The sequence below is a fragment of the Perca fluviatilis genome, chromosome 22, assembly GCF_010015445.1.
Source record: "Perca fluviatilis chromosome 22, GENO_Pfluv_1.0, whole genome shotgun sequence".
NCBI classification, from domain to species: Eukaryota; Metazoa; Chordata; class Actinopteri; order Perciformes; family Percidae; genus Perca; species Perca fluviatilis.
The window spans coordinates 7,077,936-7,100,387 of record NC_053133.1 but is presented as its reverse complement, the minus strand read 5'-3'; the positions used below and the strand labels follow the sequence as shown (position 1 = coordinate 7,100,387).

The 22,452-nt window shown below is 40.6% G+C and overlaps 1 protein-coding gene across 9 annotated transcripts in view; it reads left to right on the top strand.

Moving 5' to 3' along the window:
* LOC120552354 (partitioning defective 3 homolog) overlaps nucleotides 1–22,452 on the top strand; it is a 382,624-nt gene that overhangs the window by 235,065 nt on the left and 125,107 nt on the right. For all 9 annotated transcript variants that reach the window (XM_039790356.1, XM_039790350.1, XM_039790354.1 and 6 more), the window contains exon 16: nucleotides 8,240–8,426. In XM_039790356.1, coding sequence (XP_039646290.1) covers nucleotides 8,240–8,426 — 187 coding nt within the window. The remainder of the gene's footprint in view (nucleotides 1–8,239; nucleotides 8,427–22,452) is intronic.

Genomic DNA, 22,452 nt, shown 5'->3' with positions numbered 1-22,452 from the left:
AGATATTGTTGAAAATTTAAATTGTAATGCTTATATTAATTAAATAGTCCTTTTTCACACCAGACATTTTGACATGTTCACAGAAGGGAAAGCACAGGTGATACTAATAACATTAGCAATGGCTATGTTCCATTCAAGTGTCCCAGTAAGTCATGACAGTGTGACAGTGAGCCAGCATGCACGATAGCAGGAACCTGAAACGGAAGCAGCTCCATGGAATTCAGAATGCCGAGAGATTAAATCATTTCCAAGTGAGGGACACAAAAAATTAAATATAAAAAAGATTGTAGAACTATTAAATCACTTTTGGAAGTACAGTTATGCAAGACGATGATTTCTATTTAGGGCCACATGGTCCACCTACACAGGTGTTGTCACTTGTCTCTTCCATGGACCGTGTGGGTGTGTACAGACGGTTCCAGATAGTTTTGTGGTAGGTTGAGAGACATGTCTCCATTGTCATTCTTATTGGCTAATGAAGTTTTGGTGACCTCATATATTTCCGGTATAGCTCCGCCCAACCTCTCCATGAGCAGAAGTCTAATTAACCAGAGGGAAAACAGCTGTGTGGGTGTGCAGGTCAGCAATGCTACATTTAAAAGCTAGTTAATGTAATATTGTGATATGACAGATTCAGGTTTGTGTCTGAAAGAATAAACAAAGGGAATTTGTTTGATGATTACAGGACAGAGCATCAGGTATTTGATTTAACATTTTCCAGACATCTATTTTGCTATTGGGACATACACTACAATAGCTTCCATTTATATAATTATATGTTTAGCTGTTTCTTGCATTCATTTTCCAACTGTGTTTCTTCTCCCTTTTCTTCTCTGCTCAAGTATTATTTGTTTAACTCACTGCAAGTGGATGACTTGATTTATATTTGCTTCTTGCTTTAAGTTGCACAAGAAAAACATCTATCCAGTACACAGTATATCTTTTTCTTCACTGTATGGATGGCTAGCGTGCTCCTCCCAGGCTTACAGTTAGTGTAGCTTGTGATTGTGTGAAAAGGTCGAGGTGGTCAGAATGCATATTCCCTGAAATGGCATTTAAAGTCTAAATAAGAGGCTTGGATGGGAGGGCCGCTCTTCCTTCTACGCTGTTGATGGGCTGACCTCTGGAATAGGAAACCCTTTTTGCCTCACCAAGGTAATATATGCCAAGAGAAGTGGTTAGTTTAGTTTGACGCTGTACAGGAGATCATCTATGCCAGTAGCCACAGCATCTTGGCCGCATTATCGACTTCCATACATTGTGTGGAAATATTTAGCATTTAGCTGTCACCAAATCAGTTGTTCAACAATAGTCACATTTTGTCAATATGGGGTCATAGGAACCGTCGTGACAACACCTCCTAGCCCAGGACTCACTAAAAACTGCTTATGACTGGTCACTGAGTGCTCTGTTCCTGGGTCCATGGGAACCACAGATTAACTCCACATCTCTCTGTTTGGTGTCCCTATTCAAATCCTTGACATCTGAATGACGTTGTGTTTCTCTACAAGAAAGTTAAGACACTATCATAAAGCCAATCAACTACTGTATATGTTCTGATCAATTGCAATGACAAGGGGATCCCTCATGGAACATGGTGAAACACTGTTACTCTAGGGTGCTTTCGCAACTAATCAGTTTGGTTTGGTTAAGGTCAGCTAATTAGCCGGACATTCTTACATTTAAAGCTTACATTAAAGCAAGCTGCTTAAACCATTTCTTACACTTTTGCTCTTGTGCGGTTGGTTTTGGAAAGGGTAGAAAATATAGACCAACAAAATCTGGTGCATTTGTCCAGTTAGTTGGTTTGGGTGGGTGTAAAAGCTGCCAATGAAACCCTGATATGGATCAAACAACAGGGCTGAGAGAGCTTGTAAAGGTGGGTCTCAGTCTGCTAATAAATCCATCGGCTGATTCATGTAAACTATTCAGGAAGCAATACTAGCGGTCTGTTGTGCTTGTACCCTGTGTGTACATTGGCAGGTCATTAAGTGTGTGACATAGATCCCACCGTAATAAGGCCTGTAATATTTCTGAATAAGACACCTATTTTTTGTGTTGTATCAACCTGTTACTATGCATAGAATTTGGTCGATTTGCAGTGTCATAATACTAATACTGCTAATAATCAGTTATTTCTTGATGAACTCTTTGTGACACCAAATGGACCAAACTACAGATGTGAAAGCGCCCTTAGAAAATGGCACCAATATCCCCTGGTGATAATAAGGCTTTGGTTGCTACCGGTGTGTACTTAGGATGATTACCGGCTGCAATCCGTGAATGGGCCTGATAGCCGTAGCGGCGTGGATCAACTAACGATCTCTCCTCCAGTCAGATCAATAGGCCAAAGTGTCACTGAGGGAGGGAGGATGAGAGAGAGAGAGAGAGAGAGAGAGAGAAAGTGTAAGACTGTGTGATGGACAGAGATGGTGGAAACCATGTAGGAGAAGGAAAATGGAGTGGGGCTATTAGTGTGACCTCTCACCTTACAGCTCAATGTTTCAACGGCAACGCTTGGTCGGAGGGCAGGGAAAGAGAAGAGTTAAGCTCTGGTCCGTTTGGATAGATGCAGCCAGGTGGTCTCTCGAGCCAAAGGGCTCATCTGTCTCTGTCTTCACTCTCTACCATACTGTAGGGAGGAAGAACATCTTTGCATCCATACCATGGAATAGCTTCCACATGTCGAACATGGCTGGCCAGAGGGCTGTGTGTGCTTCAGTACAGTGGTGGAACTGCGACTTTAACTATACTGATTGATTTAAGTGGGTGCTGCTTGTGGCATCACAAGGGGACGTGTGGTAGAGGGACGCTATTTTCCTCTACAGGAGTGGCTACCCAGTGGCAAAATGGCCGCCACCCACACTACAAGTCCCAGAATGCACTGCACAGGGAGGTGCAAATGCCTCAGCCTGTTGATTACTGCAGGTGCACTGGGAGAAGACAAAGAGAGCAGAGGCAGAGAGAAGAAAAGCAGAGTTCATGGGGAAAGAACCTAAGCTACCAGGACTTTGCTAAACCTAGTAGTTTTACTCGCAGTACGATTTTGGGTTCGAGTTACTGTTTTTCGTTCGACTATTTTCTGAAAAGACTGTTTAAAATAAAACCTCTGTTTTCCCTCAACCACTTTTTGGCTTGTCTCTGCCCTACACCCCACCTGCTACAAAGAAACACCTCTCATGACATCACATGCTGCAAACGCTTGTCAAGTGTGTGGCGTATGGACAGGCTGCTTTTACTGGAAGATTTCCTTTGCACATTTTGCACAATGTTCTTATCCAAAAGATGATATGCAGTGGGTGGACAGATAGGATGGCATGACTATAATGTGGCTGTCTACATGTGTACAGCTCAGTTCATTCAAGCATAAACTGAAACAAACTTCCTTTCTTTCATGTTTCTGTTTTAGTGATGGAAATATTTTGTCAATGAACCTATGTTACGATAAAATGGCATTGAAATGAACAGCCACTGTAATCACACTGTGATCCTGTTTTGCCTTCACAATACAATATTATGCCTCATGGTAAGCCCCACCCAACAACTTGTGTTTGTTTTTATCAGGATGGATAGTGACTGTAATGGTGGGAGCTGAGGTGGTGGGTAGTATGCGTCTGCTTCTGTCAGCGTGGTGACTCATGAGAAGCTATCTTTAATTACAGTGTGACAAAGGCCACAGTGGCACATGTTGCCAGAGAACTCTTTCCCTGGCTCCATGTATGGTAGGCATGAATCAGAAGCTCTTTTAACAAATACCAAATGCTCCCTTTGGGAAAGACCAAGCTTCTGTGAACCATTAATTACAATTGGAGAATGTTTTTATCCCCATGTGGCCTTATCTACACTGACTGCTGAGTCATTTGTGATGGCATCGTGATATTTAGTTTTAGTTTTAGTAGTTTTAGTTTATTTTTTGCCTCCTTTCACGAACTGAGTGAAAGGCTCCAGTGTTTAAGGATTGTAGAGGTCATCACAGGCTGAATAACAGCGGTTTGATTGCGGCCGAGATAGTGGTCCTGGGATTTGGTGGAAAGAATCGCCTCATTCACAGTACTCACAGGTTTAGATGGCGGTGCCATTAGGCAGGGGAACTAAGAAGCAAATGTTGCTTCAGAGCAGCTGTAGCTGAGGAGGTAGAGAGGCCATCCACTAATCAGCTGGTCATGGTTCAATCCCTGGTCCTAGGGCAAGATACTGAACCACTGTGTGTGTGTGTGTGTGTGTGTGTGTGTGTGTGTGTGTGTGTGTGTGTGTGTGTGTGTGTGTGTGTGTGTGTGTGTGAATGTTTATTGCTCCTGATGTGCAGGTAGCCTCTGCCACCAGCGTACGAATGGGTGTGTGAATGGGTGAATGCTGGCTTGTGTTGTAAAGCGCTTTAAATGGTTGCTAAGGCTTGAACAGCGCTATATAAATCAGTCCCTCCAGAAAAACGCGATTATGCGATCGCATAATTCATCGCATAATCAGCCAAAGTCTGCATATTTATGCAGGGGCCGCATTTTTTCAAATACGCCGCACTTTCGCCGCATAAATTGCAGATTTCCGCGCAAAATATGTGAGACTTACATGATTACATAACACCCTCCCATTTTCGCCGCAAGAAAGTCACATATATTTTAGCAGAAAGTTGAAAAATGTTGCGTTTACTTCACACATGAGCAGCTATTTTCCCCTGTTGCCATGGGAACGTTATGAAGTGACGTAATTACGCGACGTGAACATCATCGAAAAGCAAGGTGTTGGGGGGAATCGTATTTTTCTTTTCATCAAACCGCAGTTTTTGTAAGTACCTGCAGTTTTTGCAAGTTCCCGCAATTTCATCGCATAAAATTGCAAACAACAGAAACAAAACTCAGAGCACATAAAAGAAGACTACAAAGACACTGAGAATGTATTCACTCCTTATTTCATCAGCACTTGTTTGCATTGCGAATCATCTCTCCATAATGAACAACCTTGACTTTCAACTGCCTCAGTCACCAGCTAGTTGTGGTGCGAATACACACATATAAACCGTCTGTCGATCTGGCTTGCGAAAAGGAAGCAAACTGTCTCTGCTGGTACTGTCACCTGCCCTTTTTTTCCACTTGTCAACGACTGTGAGAAGCTGGTAAAAGACGACTGTGTTTAAAACAGTGAGTGAGCAGCTCCATAAGCGCCCCACTGCGCCAAAACACCACTGAAGGTGCTGTCTCTCCAGATTTTCCCCCACTCTGCCTTTTGCTTGTTATCTTTGTCAGTCAGTAAACCAAACACAATAAACATACTGCCACTAAGAACTTATTTTCTTTTGGTCTACATCTGTTCAAATCTACTTTAGTGTTGTGTGCGTCATTGTACTGGGGGTCGATGGTTGGGTGATTTCCCTCTATGCTTATTATGCTGACAGCTGCAGAAAAGCAAGTGCTGCAGTTTCTCTAATTATTTTCACCTTTCAAATCATCAGCGTGGCCCCAACTATACCTGTCCACTAGCCATTCATTGTCTGAGTGTGTGTGTCCTAGAGCTACTTAGCAAAGAGGGAAGTGGGATGACTTTAACAACTCTTCATCTGCAGAGCTGGCTACTTGTGTCAAGAGGTCCTGACTGGAAATATTTCATTAAGCTGGGAGAGGGAAGCTTGCCGAGTTTCTAATTAAAGCAGTGTCCTCTGTTAGCAAAAGTGGCCTGCTGACATGAGTGAACGTAAGGTGATTATGAGTTATGTATTGTCTTTAAGAGTGCATATTGGGAATGCAAATGGTGTCCATGGGTGTGGTGTACTTGAAACACACTCTAAAGCTTTTACAGAGCTTCTTTTACATTACCACTGTACGGCATGTCTTTTCCAGGTGGCTTCTGTAGTGAAATTCTCAGTGTCGCTGATGCAACTGAAAGGGTAACGCCACTGAGCGGCTAAGGGAAAGTAAAGGCTGGTTTAAGAATGGCCCCTGTGGACACACCTGAAGGGCATCAGTTATTGACACTGCCGCACTTTTGCTAAACGGACTGAAAAGCAGAGACACTGACAGCGAAGGAGGGAAGGAAGAGTGTTTGAGAACTGATTTAGATAAGTTGTGCAAGGACTCTGAGGACAAACCTAAACTGTTGTCTATAGAGGTTAAAGCATATAAAAAAAACATAGAACAGAGAATATAGATAGTATATAGATTCTCTAAAACATTTACACATTATTGATACTTATACAAACCTACATGCATAGTTATGACCACGGGCTGTGATATGGTAAATGCCTCTTTATCATCAGTTTTCCTAAGAGCTGGGAAAATTGTCACAATAACGAGACAAACTGGTACATTGGATGAATTGGAGGACAAACCGGAACTGTTGTAATTTTGTTTTGATACAACAAAGGTGCATGTCACAACTAATGATATAAAGAAGACATCATTAAAGATAAATGATTATTGATACTCAGCTATAATTTAACTTCTTGCTACATGGTCTGTCTGCTATGAAAGTGATAGGTCTAGCTTAGTCTAAACGACTTCCTGGAGTTGATCACTGTCATTACTCCACTCCCGCTGATTTACAGTACGGGGTGAATTCAATTACCCATGGTTCTCTGTCAAGCTGCCCAAGTGAGAAATGGCCTTCATTTCACCTGGACAGCGTTGGTAGCCATCTTAACTGGTTTAGATGAGCAGTCCATAGACAAAGGGATAAGGATTTCAAAAGAATCAATTAACAGATGCGTAAGTACGGTACCAGGGCAGGCTTTGGGGAAAGTTTTCTATTCATGGTATAAAGCAACTTATATAAAGTCCTATCCTGAATTATTTTGTTTCATTAGAATGAATTATTACTTACCAGGCTTGCAAAGTAAAATAGCATTTTGGTGGTACTATTTAGCATATCCACTGCAACACTGAATTTGAAGCCCTTGGCATGGAACATGTATTCACATACAGTATAATTAAATCTCTTTTATCACATGCCACTGATAAGATGTCAAGTCCTGACATATATGAAAAATATCCTAGAATATACACTATTTCTGCTCGATTTTCTGTTTGTCTTTGACTTTAGTGAGGTGCGGGGGGGGGGGTTCCTTCCCTGCACAGCTGTTTTGTTTTGTATCTTGTTTTTCTTACATATTTCTTTCCCTTCAAATGACTTAACTACACTATACACCTCATTGCCGCGTTGATTGCTCTTCAGATTTCCTTCCACACTATGCATTTATCATTCGTTGGGCCCCAGTAAAATTAAATGCCTCTTAGATTCATGTTGGGATCCTGCCAGGGTAAATATTGTTCTCTGCTGTTAGTGATTACACACAATTGTTCCTAAGCTATTACATTTGCAAAACAGTTCTCCGATTATTGAAACAAAAGCAAAGGCCGTAGGAAGTCCAGTAAACGTAAAGCGTTTCAGTAAACCTATGTCTAATAGCAAGCAGGTGTGCGCTTAAAGGCTGATCACGTCACTTGTCTTGACTTTTGCGTTCACGTGTCTACGTCCATACATAAGTCACGCACTGATCAATTTGCGAGTGAATCTTCCACCTCTGCATCGTAATGCCACTTCTCATGCCGTTGAACAACCCTTCTCCTGCCCTCGTTGCTGAGTGCCAACCGCTGCAGAACATTCCCCATTGACTTTGACTCTGAGGAGCAGCCAAGGAGCGATTCAAACAAGTCCTCAGCAGGGAGGCTCAGGCAGGGCAGAATACAGATCAGGGGAGCTCTTCTTCTGCTCATATTTGTCCTTGGAGAAGAGTGAAGGAGCAATGATAAAATTATTCAGATCTACAACTTTTGTCTGTCAAGAGACTGGATTCTGGATAATAGACATTCAATCAGTCATTTGGGTCTGTTCTGTTCATTTTTGTGTATTTTTATGAGTGTAATAAGCTTGCAGCATCTTTGTATGCATTCGGTTTTGTTTAACTGTACCTTATAAGCAGAATGATTTACCCTTTTTGAGAAATGTTGGTATCCTTCAGGCATGCCCTGATAGGAAAATTCCATAGTACAATTATCTTGGCCAAAGTTATCTCTGTCTATAGCATTATCTTGGTAATTACTAAAGTAAGATAACATTGTTTGTGATTACACAAACGTGTCTGTGGAGGAATGTGTGTGCATACTTTGCTTCAGCACATGCATACATTTCCTCAGTCTGATTTTGTCATACTTATCAGACACCGCTAATTTAAAAAACCTTGAGCATTGATGCCATGTTGTGTTGTATAGTTGTAAAGAAACTAATCTCTTTACTTCCCCCTCTCTCTTAGGTAACTACCAGCTCTCTCCCACTGTGAACATGCCGCAGGACGACATAGTGATGATCGAAGACGATAGGCCGCCCCTGCTTCCTGCCCACCTTTCCGACCAATCATCCTCCAGTTCCCACGATGACATGGGCTTCGTGGGAGAATACCCGGTGCCCTGGATCCACGAGCTGCCCGGTCAGAATGAATGGTGAGCAGCGGGTTGGTTTTACTTTGCGGTGGAGTCGGCTGAATTATTTATAACGACTTTAGATCCTACATGTGAAGAAAGCTGGGCATTTTCTGTATTTCCAGTTACAATATGCAGGAGGTTTAGGAGGGTTCCTGCTGGTCATTGGATTTCTGGAGTGTCACTGAGTGGTGAGAGTTTTCCGGAAAAAACAGAGGTCTCTTGATTTAAGATTCTGCAGAAATTAGTGAAAAGCAATAGAAATACCTGAGAGAGAGAGAGAGAGATATATACATATATATACATATATATATATATATGCGCATTTTTACTTATTGCAAGTTATTGCCTACATTAATTACATAGTGTGATGGCTTTCCTTAGTAGTGTAAATCAGATGATTTGCCTTAACAAACCAGAATACAACATTTTCCTATCACTTCATATCAGTTTGTTACGGGAAAGTAATGCAAATTTGCATCCCAAAATGTTGGTAACGTTTACATAGCAATGCACGTGTGTGTGTGTGTGTGTGTGTGTGTGTGTGTGTGTGTGTGTGTGTGTGTGTGTGTGTGTGTGTGTGTGTGTGTGTGTGTGTGTGTGTGTGTGTGTGCGCTTTAAAAAAAACTCAGTTACTGTACCTCCACCTCTCCAACCCTCACCCCCCGTGGAATTTCAGCGTCCCACTCCTTCTGCAGCCCGACTGGAGCACCCTCATAATAATAAAATATTAAGCCGGGGCTCATCAAACTAAGTCTCTTAAGGACACAACCGGTTAAGCAAAGAAATCCTTACAGACCAAGAAAAAAACAAGAATGAGATTTCAGCACTGCAGCACAGCTCTGTGCTTGTCTTTCTTTTTTTTATTGATGTCACTTAAAGGCTGCCTGTTAGAACAGATAGTTATAGCTGTTCATTCTTAAAGGTATAATCACTTACTCTAAAATGACTCATGGTATTTCCTGTGTGATTGCAGTGCACAGGTAGAGTATAAAGGAAAATGTAAAGACAAGACATCCAATCATGTCCTCATTTTCTTCTGAATGACAAAGTCAGGGACTGCTTTTACACTAAACACAGGTTGTTACTAACTTCCTTTTTTGCTATTTATAGTGCATAATTTTTATTTCAAGTTCTTCTTGTTTCGGATTGGCTGGTTGTGGCAGAACCACATTACTTTTTTTTTTAAAGATGAAATGCTGGCTGCCACAAATAGAGATGCTCAGTTTATTTATTCATTTCTTTATTATTTTTATTTCTTTTTCCCTGGAGACTCCCTACTTTCTCTCTCTCTCTCTCTATCGCATGCGCATGCTCTCTCTCTCTCACTCTATTGCACTCTCTCTCTCTCTCTCTTTCTCTCAATTTCTCGCACTTTCTCTTTCTCTCATTTATTATGAATGGGTAGATTTGCTCAGCATGCCTGTTGTTCATGTGATGTCAGAGGTTTGTCATAGTGGATTAGGTCCACAGCATATGGCTGAACAGCACTCAAAATTCCTCACACTCGCACACGCACATACACATTCCAGACATAAACACAACCACACACACTTACACGTGCATGACGTGTGCACACACAGAATGCGGAAGTGTGCTATATACCACTGCCTAGGGTTATAGTGAATTATTCATGTCCTCAAAGTCACATACATACACACACACACACACACACACACACACACACACACACACACACACACACACACACACACACACACACACACACACACAAACACACACAAACACACATTCAAATGCTAACAGCTGCTTAAATGCACCAAGTGTGTATCCTCTATCTTACTGACTTTTACTGTTTCTCATTTTCCTTTTTCAAGTTCCCTCAAAATCCCAATACACACACACACACACACACACACACACACACACACACACACACACACACACACACACACACACACACACACACACACACACACACACACACACACACACACACACACACACACACACACAGCGGTAACAGGCATACTGAGCCAGCAGGGGATGTGGGTCAGCCAGACTCCAATGCATTGGAACTGTTACTTTTTAATTAAGCTCTTGCAACAGTAAAGCCAGGGCCCGGTACATATTGAATATGTATTGTGCAGAGCTGTGAAAGTCTCACCTCTGGCCTCCAGTATTATGCAGCCTTCCTTTCTCATGGGAGGTGCCTTGCCAAGGCCACAGCTATACGCCCACAGTGCATACACAAAGCACAAAAGTGGCTGGTTGGCTTGTAACATGATTGTAATTCAGGTTCCCTTCTTGTCCTTTTTTCACCCGGTGGAATTTAACAAACTCTCTTTTCTCTTTTTTTTCAGGACCAGCACTGTATGTGACTTTGTTCAAACACAGAATGGCGAGCCAATTGGCTTGTAAAATAAATTTAATCCTGGCAAATTTTATTCTATTAATGTAGGGGTAATCAAAACGCCAACTCTAGCATCTGGTAGTGGTTATTATAAGCTAAAATGACTAATGTAAACAATCAATTAAAGACCCCATTCTTTAATAATCTACTCATCTCTCTCGTAGAATTGTGTAAATATATATTCTTATCTGTCCCTATATAAAAATTCCCTCTGTTTCAGTCTTCCCCTCAGCAGGTTTCTAGTGAATAATAGCCCACGTGTTAGTGTTTTAACGTGTGGGCCCCCAAGATAAATGGTTGTTTTGGAGGCAGAAATCCCATCTCACACAAGACACATAAATTGACCTACTTTCTTTTTTTCTTGACATCCCTAGCCAATATCTAATGGGTGTGTGCATTCTCTGTATGTGCGATTACACAGTTCTTGTTATTGCACGTTTTACTGTGTGAAGACATCCGCCTGTTTTGCCTTCTCTTGGAGGTGCTCAGAGCTGTCCTGTAGTTATGAACCGTTGTTATATCACATGAGCTTTACGGGCCTCAAATGATCATAAAACGGGCTATAAATATTACAGCCTCATGCTTTTAGATCTTTGTTAAAATGCTAATGTACAAATATCCAAGCTTTTATTTGTTGCTGCTGTATTACAGACTGTTTTAGTAGTATTGCTATTAATACTTTTACTTCTCTTTTTATTAGCTAGATGGTGGTAGTATTGAGCTTAGTGAAAGTGGCTTGTGAATAGAAGTTGATTGCTGGTTGAAATCAGACCAGGTGGTTCATATGCATTGCAATGATTTGGCTACATGTCTGCCAGATGTAGAAGAGTTTGCTTGCATTGGTTAACCCTCCTGTTGTCCTCGGGTCAAATTTGACCAATTTTCAAAAAGTTTCTCTACCAGAAATTTGGGTTTCTTTCAACCAAATTGTCCAATAAAATTAAGTGGATGGTTCCATATGACAATCTTCACAAGTAAAATAAATGATCAGTTCACTACTTTCATTGAATTTGGGTGTTTTATTTAATTTTATAGCATTTGAAAAAAAAGAAGATAAAAGATTGTTGAAAAATAAAAAAAATAAAAAAACGTCAAAAAAGCGCAGAAAAAAATCGACAGACATCGGGAAAAAGTGACCAAAATGTCTGGAAAAGTGATACAAATGTTGAAAAAGGTGACCAAACCTGCTGAAAAAAGTTTTCATTTTAAATTTTGACCCATGAAAACAAAAAAGTTGCATGGCCGACGTGAAGTCAACACAAGGGTTAAGTCAAGGATGTGTGTAGGGTTAGAGGGTGTGTGATTGTGAATCAGGGAGGGGATGGAAACCAGCATGTGTCTTCAGTCAGGTTTCACTGAATAAATAAAGCTTGTAAGTTATTACTTTGCATATCTGCACTAAGTTCATTTGAACATTGGGTCCTGACCCGTCACATTAATTCCCTTTGCAGTGTCTGCCTCCTCCTTCATTAGTTTGAATTCAAAGCCAAACAGGAAGGACCACGTCTAAATGATTTACAGTAAAATAGATAACACACACACTGGTTTATATAGTGGCTTTGCAGAATAGTCTGGATAAATAAGAAGATTTCTCCCAGGAATGGAATGTGGACCAGTGTCAGAAAGACAATTTAGTGTATAATCATGTTAGCTCATAATACAAGCAGATCCTTCTCAGATGCAGAAGGAATGGTTCTAGTTTCCACCTGGTTTTAATCCCACAAGTTAATAAAGTGCAGTTGCAGGGTGTGTCCGTTCCCTCCCTCTAACTGGGGTCCCAGTCCATGTCTTTCCCTTTTGGCACTGTTAGTGTGCAAACAATACGGTTGTTGGTGTTCTACAGTCCGTTGAAAATCAATCAAGAAATTATAGTTTAAAAATCAGAGCTCATATCATTTAAAGATGTTCAGTGATAAGTAGTTGCTGTATCTTCTCAAGAATATAACACTTCACTGCACCATCATCCATGGATGGATGGATGTTTCCCTTTCATTAAAATGTCCACTAAGTAGTTTATCTAATCTTCACCGAGGTGCCATCAACTTTTTCCTTCAAGAGCAAAAAAAGCTTTTAAAAGTATTTGCAAGGTTTCCTTGAAATGCAACATCTAACCTAAGACACAACACAAAGTCCCTTGTTTAAGAGAATTTTGCTGAAGCACCACAAGTGTAAACCCCTACACATAAAGTACTGAAGCAAAGCAACTTGACTTTGAAGATGATGCTCTTTGAGAGACTGAGAATGTGTCTCCTCCCAACAACAGAACCTGTCTCCGTCCTCGTGCTGTTTTATTCAGTGACCCACGGTGTGTTGTGTTTCTTGTAATTTAACTGTAGCTGCTTGTAGATGCACATTAAGTAACTGTTAAGTTACTGTTGTAACTGTTCAAGTAAAGAAAAGCATAATAAACCTACCACTTCTGTGAAAGCATTACTATCAATTTACTATATCAATTAAAATGCAACATTAGGCCACATTAGTACCTTTTTATTGCACTTTATTAACCCTATTTCCTTAAACTTTAATTACAGTTTATTATAACGTATTGCAAGACCGTTAAGCTCATGTAATTACATAGTGCTGCGTGAACAGAAGTTTACAGTTTTCCCCACATAATTACTGTACAGTGCAGAAAGCTTAAGCTGTGGTTTTGTAAATGTTTTGTACTATGATTAGGATTTGAGAGCTTTATTGTTCTTAGAATGTAAGGAAGAGCCAGGCATGCGCTCGGGAACGTATTTCCAGTAGGGGGAGCTGCCTGGTTATGTGCATGCGCGTATTAAAGTATAGAACTAACAACTTTCAGATGTAGTGCATTTTCTATAGTTAAAACTGAAACTCGTGTGGAAATCATATTAGAGAAGGCTAACTTTATGATCCATATAATTGAGGATATTTAAACGTGAAACAATCTAAGCTGCTCTTGACTCCGTCAAAACTGAAAAACTGAAAAAAAGGTTACCACTTACTTTGGTGTTTTAGTCAACATGTAATTATTGATGTGTCATGTTTCAGATAGATGTCTATCCTGTCTGTCTCATCTCTCTGTCCTCAGAATGAGCAGCTGTCTCTGCACAGGAAGTTGGTTTTTATCTCAGTTGATACTGGGTCAGTTGTTGTTCTGTGCGCACGAGAGGACACCTTCCATTTCAACCAAGTAGCAAAACTGGATTTATCAGCAAAATCCATCAGGCAGCGTACAAACTAGTGTAAATGATTGACTATTGATTTTAGGATAACATGCAGCTATACACACTGTCGGACACCGTGTCATTTTTTCCATTAAGGCCTGGTTTTTAGTGGGTTTGGGACTATTTAAAGTCATTACATTTTATGTCATTTTCTGTGCCATTAATTTGCTGTGGCCAGTTATATTGACCACAAATATGTGTATCCTTAATCTTACTTGAACCACAGCAGAATAATGCATACAATTCTTTTTTTTTATTATTCAAAAAGCTAAAATGATACAACGTCACTGAGAGCCAGGCTAACCAGCACACGTGCTGTTATTACCATACCAACCGCTGGTATCATAGCAGCCCTGCATACCACCTGCATTATGTTTTACTACCTGCAGGAGGAAAGGGTGCATGTACAATTCAAATCAGGTAATGGCCTACTGTGATATGAGTAATACGGTGCAATTTTTCTCAATTATATGTTTGTTGTTTTGATTGTATGACTATCCTTCGGATTCTGTCTGCAAGTTTTAAGTTTACCCATAATGATTCAATTCTGGGGTTAATACTGGATACTAACCATTTGTAGATCGTCACAAAATAACCTTGCAAGGATGTGTACTATTCCAATCGTGTCACATTCTTTCCTCAGAGACTCTTTCCCCCACATCTATTGAGAAAATATTGGCATATCTTAACCCCTGAAAAATGACATGTTGGTTTGAAAGAAATAGGAATGCTTGCATGGTGCCTGTGCTGAAAAACCTATTCAGAATCTATTTCTAGCTTCTGGAAGTGTGATCACAGAGGGCAACAGTTGAGCAAGTAGAAGAGAAGTAACCTTAAAACAGAGAAATCACTCCCCCACATGGACCACTAGGGGCACTGTCACAACCTTAATATAGGTAGACTACTACCGTCCCCATGGCTTGGACTGCAATCTGGATGTAGATGACAGAGTGGAGGATGGGTGTCAATTCTCGTTAAGGTGAGAGGGAAGAGAAATGGACAGTGAGAGAGACAGAGAGAAAGAGAGAGAGAACTAGACTGTGTCACAGGTGGAAACATCATTTCCCAGGCAGCCTCTGACACAGTCTGTCAACCAGCAGAGACGCAAAAGGACTCCAGACAAACATACACACTTATCCACACACACTGCTGTTGCATAGACGCCCTCGATCTCACGAGTGTTTAGATACACATTGGCTGGTAAACAATTTCACAAATTAACATATAAAGTGGAAAAGGTCCGCATAGACACGAACAAACAAACTTCCCAAGTAACATTAAAGGCAGACTGCCTACTTCAGTTGACTCCCTAATAGTCTCTATCCTCAGTAATGTAACTAAGAATCACAAGTGCTCTATTAAGCACATGTGTTTTTCCCATCAAGCTATTAGCATAACTACATATAAATGCAAACAGCCTCACATGTCCATTTAAGTTGGTAGTGACTTTAACACCAGGTATTACACACACACACACACACACACACACAAACACATTGCAGGCATTGTTTTTCCTGCTAATTGTCTCCTCTACCTTTATGAATATTTACCCTGTCTCTGTGATGCGCCATTGCTACGAGCATGTCATATATCCTTTCATTTCTGTGCTCACCTTAAGTGTGTTTGTCTATGGATTCCTGTGTTGTGTGTGTGTGTGTGTGTGTGTGTGTGTGTGTGTGTGTGTGTGTGTGTGTGTGTGTGTGTGTGTGTGTGTGTGCCCTACCATGCCAGCATGAGTAATGCCAAAGTAACCTGCACACACACACACACTGTTGCCACACAAACCAAAATACACTCACTGACCACATTATTAGGTACACCTTGCTAGTATTGGGTTGGACCCCTCTTTGCCTTCAGAACTGCCTTCATTCTTCATGGCATAGATTCATCAAGGTGCTGGAAACATATCTAACAGATTTTTTTGAAAGTCGCAGCAGAATTCCAGACTCATCAGAACAAGCAACGTTTTTTAAATCTTCTCTGTTGTTCAATTTTGGAGAGCCTGTGCCATTTGTAGCCTCAGTTTTATCTATCAACTCTAACTAGGACTGGGCGGTATATCCTATCCTTGGCCTACAGTTTTAATTTGCAATATATTGATATATCGATATCGTGATATGAGACTAGATATCGTCTTAGATTTTGGGATAGCGTAATATGGTAATATGGCAAGTGTTGTCTTTTCCTGGATTTTTAAGGCTGCAATACCGTAAAGTGATGTAATTTTCTGAACTCACCAGACTGTTCTAGCTGTTCAATTATTTGACTTTACCCACTTAGTCTTTATATCCACATTACTGACGATTATTTAGCTAAAATCCCAGCATTCAAGCACCAATTGTCAATCCTACAATATCCTCACAATATCGACATTGAAGTATTTGGTCAAGAATATCGTGATACTTGATTTTCTCCATATCGTCCAGCCCTACACAGCTGTATATTTTGTTAGGCTGGTAACGCTTTAAAAAAGGGCGTGGCGAAAGAAGAACAGTAGTGGATGTAACTTTAACTTCAGTTCTTTAAGTAAGAGCGAGTAAGACTGCATCTGGATGTGGGCAAGAGATGTGATCCATGATCAGATTATCATAGTTCATTAAAATGCAGCACAGTGACAAGACAGACATGTTATCTGTACACAAGAAGTAAGTTATGTGTAATGCTGATGACCTGCCGACGCTCACTCAACCAGCGCTAGTCCCGTTCTTATGAGTCAGCCGTCACTCTGTTAGAGAATCCAGTCTGCAGTGTAGTTCATACACTTCACTGATAAAACAGAATTGTACAGAAAGAATCAGCTTCATGATCTATGAGCTCTCTCTCTCTCTCTCTCTGTCTTTCTTTTTATCAGTTATTATTGTTAAAAACAGTTAAAGGAGCATTCTAAAAGATAGGCTGGTTTTTATTTTATAAAGGCTATTTATTTAAGATACATTATCATTTACATGTGTTGCAGCTGTATATTTTTGTGTTTTCTTTTGATCACAGTTTGTCTAAAAATAATAATGTTTGTGACTTACAACAGAACATTTAGCCCACTTTGTAGAAAATACTGAGATCCGAAAAATTGTGAGATATGATTTTTGGTCCATAATCCAGCCCTACCTCAAACCAGTCCGTCTCATCTGCCCTCAACAAAGCATTTTTGCCCAGAGAACAGCAGCTAACTGGATATTTTCTTTTTTTCGGACCATTCTCTGTAAACCCTAGTGGTGGTTGTGCGTGGAAATCCCAGTTCATCGACAGTTTCGGAAATACTCAAACCAGCCCGTCTGGTACCAACAACCAAGTCATGGTCAAAGGCACTTAGGTCACCTTTCTTCCCCATTCTGATGTTTCAACTTCAGCAGATTGTCCTGACCAGTTGCTGCCAAGTGATTGGCTGATTAGATATTTGCGTTAACGAGCAGCTGAAAAGGTGTATCTAATGAAGTGGTCGGTGAGTGTATGTGCTGGTCCTTGTCAGTCGCTCTCCCATTCAGCAGACTGGAGAAGTCAGTGTAGCAAAACTCAGTTAAAGCATCCGAACACCAGGCACGCAATAATTGAGGAGATCTACGCAGGAGCCAGCCGACGGACAAAGAGGTCTTAAGTGATCTTGTTCTCGCCCTCTCCCTATCTGCAACTTCATCACAATTAAATGGAGATTACAGCAAATCACAGGTGCAGCTGCTCCTCTGTGTGGCACTGATGGGACCTTTTTTTTCTAGATGTTTCTTTATACCCAGGCTAAAGTCAGATGTTTTATAAGTGAAATGAAGCAAGTGAAATACAATTGGTAATCTGAGACATACTTTTTACAAGTATATGCAATGTATATATTTTTAAAAAAGTGTTAAAAATATGGAAGAGAAGACCTCTATGTTCCCCTTTTTTTCCCTCTGCAACGTATAAATTATTTCAACTATCTAGTGTCTGCTGGTGCACATGCCAGCAGGACAGGCCTCTGCACTGACTTCTCATGCAGGGCTGTATGCAATGATTGAAGGCAGCTCCAAGCTCCCCGGCCCAGCTATGCATCCATGCGGTCAGCTGAATCGGCCTCCTTCAAAACCCAGAAGGACCATTTCAGAAGCACCTTACCGGGGCTCTCCACCTCTTTCCCCCTCTTTGAGCAGTTGAAACTAATGCGCACAACCCCCCGCTAGTCGATCAATCCAAGCTGCACCTTTCTAAGAAGTAGGACACTTTGAGACTCACCTCTTTGGGGTCGTTTTTAAATGAGGGTGAGAAAGGTTGGGAGTTGAAAAAAAGAAGTACAAAAATAAGAGAGACGAGGGTAAATTGTGAGCACAGACGGCTTTTAGCACATACCACTTAGCAACAAGGCCGTGTAGTCTGACACATTTAACTTCCTGCGAGGGAGACGGAGACAGGAACAAGTTGATGTGAAATGCAAGTTAAAGCTGTGGATTTGCCTGTGAGCAATCCTCAGCCCTAGTTAATTTTAGATGATGGAAGGACTTTGAACGAGGAGGAGGGGAGGGGGGGGCGGCATCTGTGCTCAGAATGGTGGAAATTGCTTTTAAACACTGCTTTAAGAAGGAGAGATGAGGGAATGTATTATCCAAATGGATTGGGCCCACTGTTAAAGATAGGCCAGAGGCATGGATGGGACGGATGGTGTGAAGAAGAAATTGTGCCACTCTGGAGATTATTCAACCTGTCTGGTCAAGCTATTTCTTATTTCCAGCTATCCAGAACAATTTCAATGAGTATGTATTAGGGCTGTAAAACGATAAAAAAATGTTTTATCGCGATTAATCACTGAATTTGTATAGTTAATCGCGATTAATCTCATGTTTTATCACATGATTAAAATTCTGTTATTTTGCATTTCAGAACTGTTTTTAAGTAATATTAACAATGGAAAGCAATTCTTACCAGTGTATCTTGATTGGGAATCAAATGAATGCAAAGAAAGTGACTTTATGAACTTGAGTTTAAGATTTATATTTGTTTATTATTTATTTATTTACTGTAAACAAAAGAAAAATGTGTGAATCTAGTCACACATTTGAATCTAGAGTCAATATGTGTGCAGTAACTTCTAAATACTTTTGATTACTTACTGACGTCCAGTGATCACCTTGCATCACTTTGCAGCAGTTCCAGTTTGGCTTCTCCGTGGAGTACAGGCTGTGTGTACATGTGAAACTACTGTCCCCCTCGACGGCAATGTATAAGACGGGTCAGAACATGCCAACCATAGTACGTCTTCTACGATGCTGACAGGTCTGCAGTTAATTGCCACCCATTTTGCAAGAGCGGTAGTATTTTTGGGGGATTTGATTTCATCCGCAGGTCGGCAAGTAGCACCCTCCAAAATAGTGCTTTGCCTGATCCTGCTAGCATCAACCTGCGTCAAGTTAACTGTACTATGCTTAGCTTGTAGGTGGTAGCTCAAGCTTGACGTGCTTCGGTGATATTTTAATTCAGCTTTACATAATGTGCATATGGCTTTCGACCCGTCTGGGAGTTTTGGAAAATAAAAAGTGCCGTTCAGAATTGTGTTGCTGCTGTCTTTCTCCATCATGCCTGCAGCAGCAGGATGTGTTGAGGAAGTATGGTAAAGTGTGGCAAAGGGTCAAAATAGTAGCCTGTTAGGCATGACGCAAAGCTGAGTAAAGTGTAAATAAATTAATTAATGGCGGAATGCGATTAAAAAAAGTTAACGCGTTATGCTTGGCCCTTAATCGCATCGCAATTAATGCGTTAATGCTGACAGCCCTAGTATGTATCCAAAGTAGAGATGTTCCAATACCGATACCAGAAAAGCCTCTGATACTGCCTAAAATGGTGCTATCGGAAAGTTTATGCACCAATCTGATACCGCTTAATTTAGCCCCGAAGAAAATCTATTTTAAAGTAGTTTATTTATGTTCTTTTTCTGTTATGACTCACTGTCAAACTGGATAGTAAAAGAAAGTTCTGTGGCATTCATAGTTTTTTTGTTCATGTTTCACAAAAAGTTTAACCTGAACCAGGCTGTACAGCAAAGAAAGAAATCAGAATCAGAAATACTTTAATAATCCCAGGGGGAAATTGTTTTTGTTACAACTCCAGATATACAAAGAACATATACACACAACATATATTATCCAGACTTTAACATATATATTAAAAACAAATATACAGTAATAATATATAAAAGATCAAATGTACAGTGTTAATGTGCAAAAAGTGCAATAAATCATAACACATGCATACAGGGATAGTAGTATACAGATGTTAAAACAACAAAATATATGACACACTGGTATCGGATCGGTACTCGGTATCGGGCGATATGCAAGTTCAGGTATCAGAATCGCTATCGGGAAGCATTGATTGATTTGCTCACTTTGGAATCCAAAGTGAGCAAATCAATAAATTTTTTGCTCAATGGTCCAATACCATCCAAGTCCAGTATGGGTCACACCTTCATAGCCACCTTCATAGCCTAGACCAGTTAAGGTCCTTTCAATTGGCTTTTCCATTACATTCCATACACACCAGTAGACTGTTTGAGCTCCAGAAGCATCTAGATCCGAGCAAAGAGACTTTCAAAGCAGTATCTTATTACAACGAGCATTCCTATGGGAAAATACATAATCAGTAGAAAGGAATACGAGATCTGTAATTGAGTGCTGTATTTCTATTAATGGACCGTGAATCTTTGTATGTCAGCTTTAAGTAGACTAGAAGATAACAACTAGCTGTGCCATGCCTTTAGTACATTAAGTAGCACACTTATTTCCTGGCTTGTATTGTATTGCATTTACATTGTACAAAAGTGAATAGTGTATCATCTAATTTGGAAGACATATGCAACCTGAGACAAGGATTGGCAGGTAGGACTCCCTTGGCTATAATGGGACACAAGTTAAAAAGGGTAGGAATCAGTGTTGTATGGAGAGAGACAGAGACCTTACGTGCAAGTTCAGACAGCAGGTACCTCGAGCTTGAAGGACTGCTCAAAGCAAAACAATTGGCTACTTCTCTACAGGTTACCCATGATCCCCAACCTGGGTATTTAGTCATTGCTCTGCATGAACCAAAGTCAAGCAGATGCAGTGTTAGAATGGGCATCAGCTTAAACCAACAATCAGAAGTCCTATTGAGTGAATTTGGACCACCGCTGGGCTGTCCCTCTGAACTTCACTCTTACTGCCCACAGATTTCGCACCGTTTTTGCTCAGACAAGCTGGAATCTGATTCATCCCAACTGCTTCTGTCTGTAATTGCTCTCACAAACGGTCACGTACTCGCCCACTCTCTGTACCTGTGTGACAGAGCTGTGCATGATCCCACCTAATGGCCTCTCACTTGTCTTTGTCTATGTTCTATTGGTGTTCAATTTGCCCGAAAAACACAATACTGGCAAGAACGAATGAAATCTAAATTCAGACTGAAATTACGTCCTTTCTTTCCTGTGCCGTCTCCGTCACGCTCCGACAGATGACATTTGCGGAGACAGAAAAAGAGAGGGCAGGCGGTTTTTTGGGCTTGGAATGATGAGAGGAGAATAGCGAGCAATGATGAATAAATGAATAATACATCTGGGCTGTCATTCCTCTCTTCCTGCTCCACCTCCCTCTCTTCCTGTGTCAGATGGAGTTGGTCCTGTGAGACGGTCTGATCTTAGTTGGGATTGTCAGGTATGGTCGGCGGCAAAGTGACATGTTGACACCCGCCCCTCGGTGACACATGAAGCAGTTCTTTTGTTAAATGGGGTTGACAACCCAAATAAGAATTGTTTACATGCAAACAAGTGCCAGCAGGTCTGCAGTTGTTGTTTAGTGATATTGCAAATGGGGAAGGGTTCTTGATGGAGCATCTGCTCCTAGAGGATACTTTGTCAAAAAAAAAACACATTCCTCCCTACTACAGTACTTTATAACATCCAACTCAGGTCAAACGATTTTCATTCTCAATCACATGGGAGATCAGATCATTTCATGTCATTTTTGATGCAAAATGCATACTTTTCAGCCTCCTTAAGGATTTCTAAAGGTAAAAACGCAAACACCCTTAATGGTTACAATGTCTGATCAACAACAGAGAGTGTTTTCTAAATAGTGGTGGAAGAAGTATTCAGGACCTTTACTTAAGTAAAAGAACTAACACTGTAAAAATACTCTGTTACAAGTAAAAGTTCTGCATCGAAAATAACTACTTTCTTAAAGGTGCTCTAAGCAATGTTGGATGACGTTACTTCTTGTTGACGTTCAAAGTATTTTCAAACATAACGAAGACTAGCTCGCTCCTCCCTCCTCCTCATCCCATTCCCTCCCTTCTGTGCTTCAGCGCACTAAATGAAATGTACTCAAAGTATTAAAAGTAAAAGTACTCAATGTAGAAAAATCCTCACATTTTAGAAACTGGAAACGATCAAAACAGTTCTGTCAATCAATTAAGTGTTTAATCGTCTAATCATTTCAGCTGGACTTGTAGGCCGTTATATTGTTGTGTAGTTTAATTTCATATAAAATGTTGTATT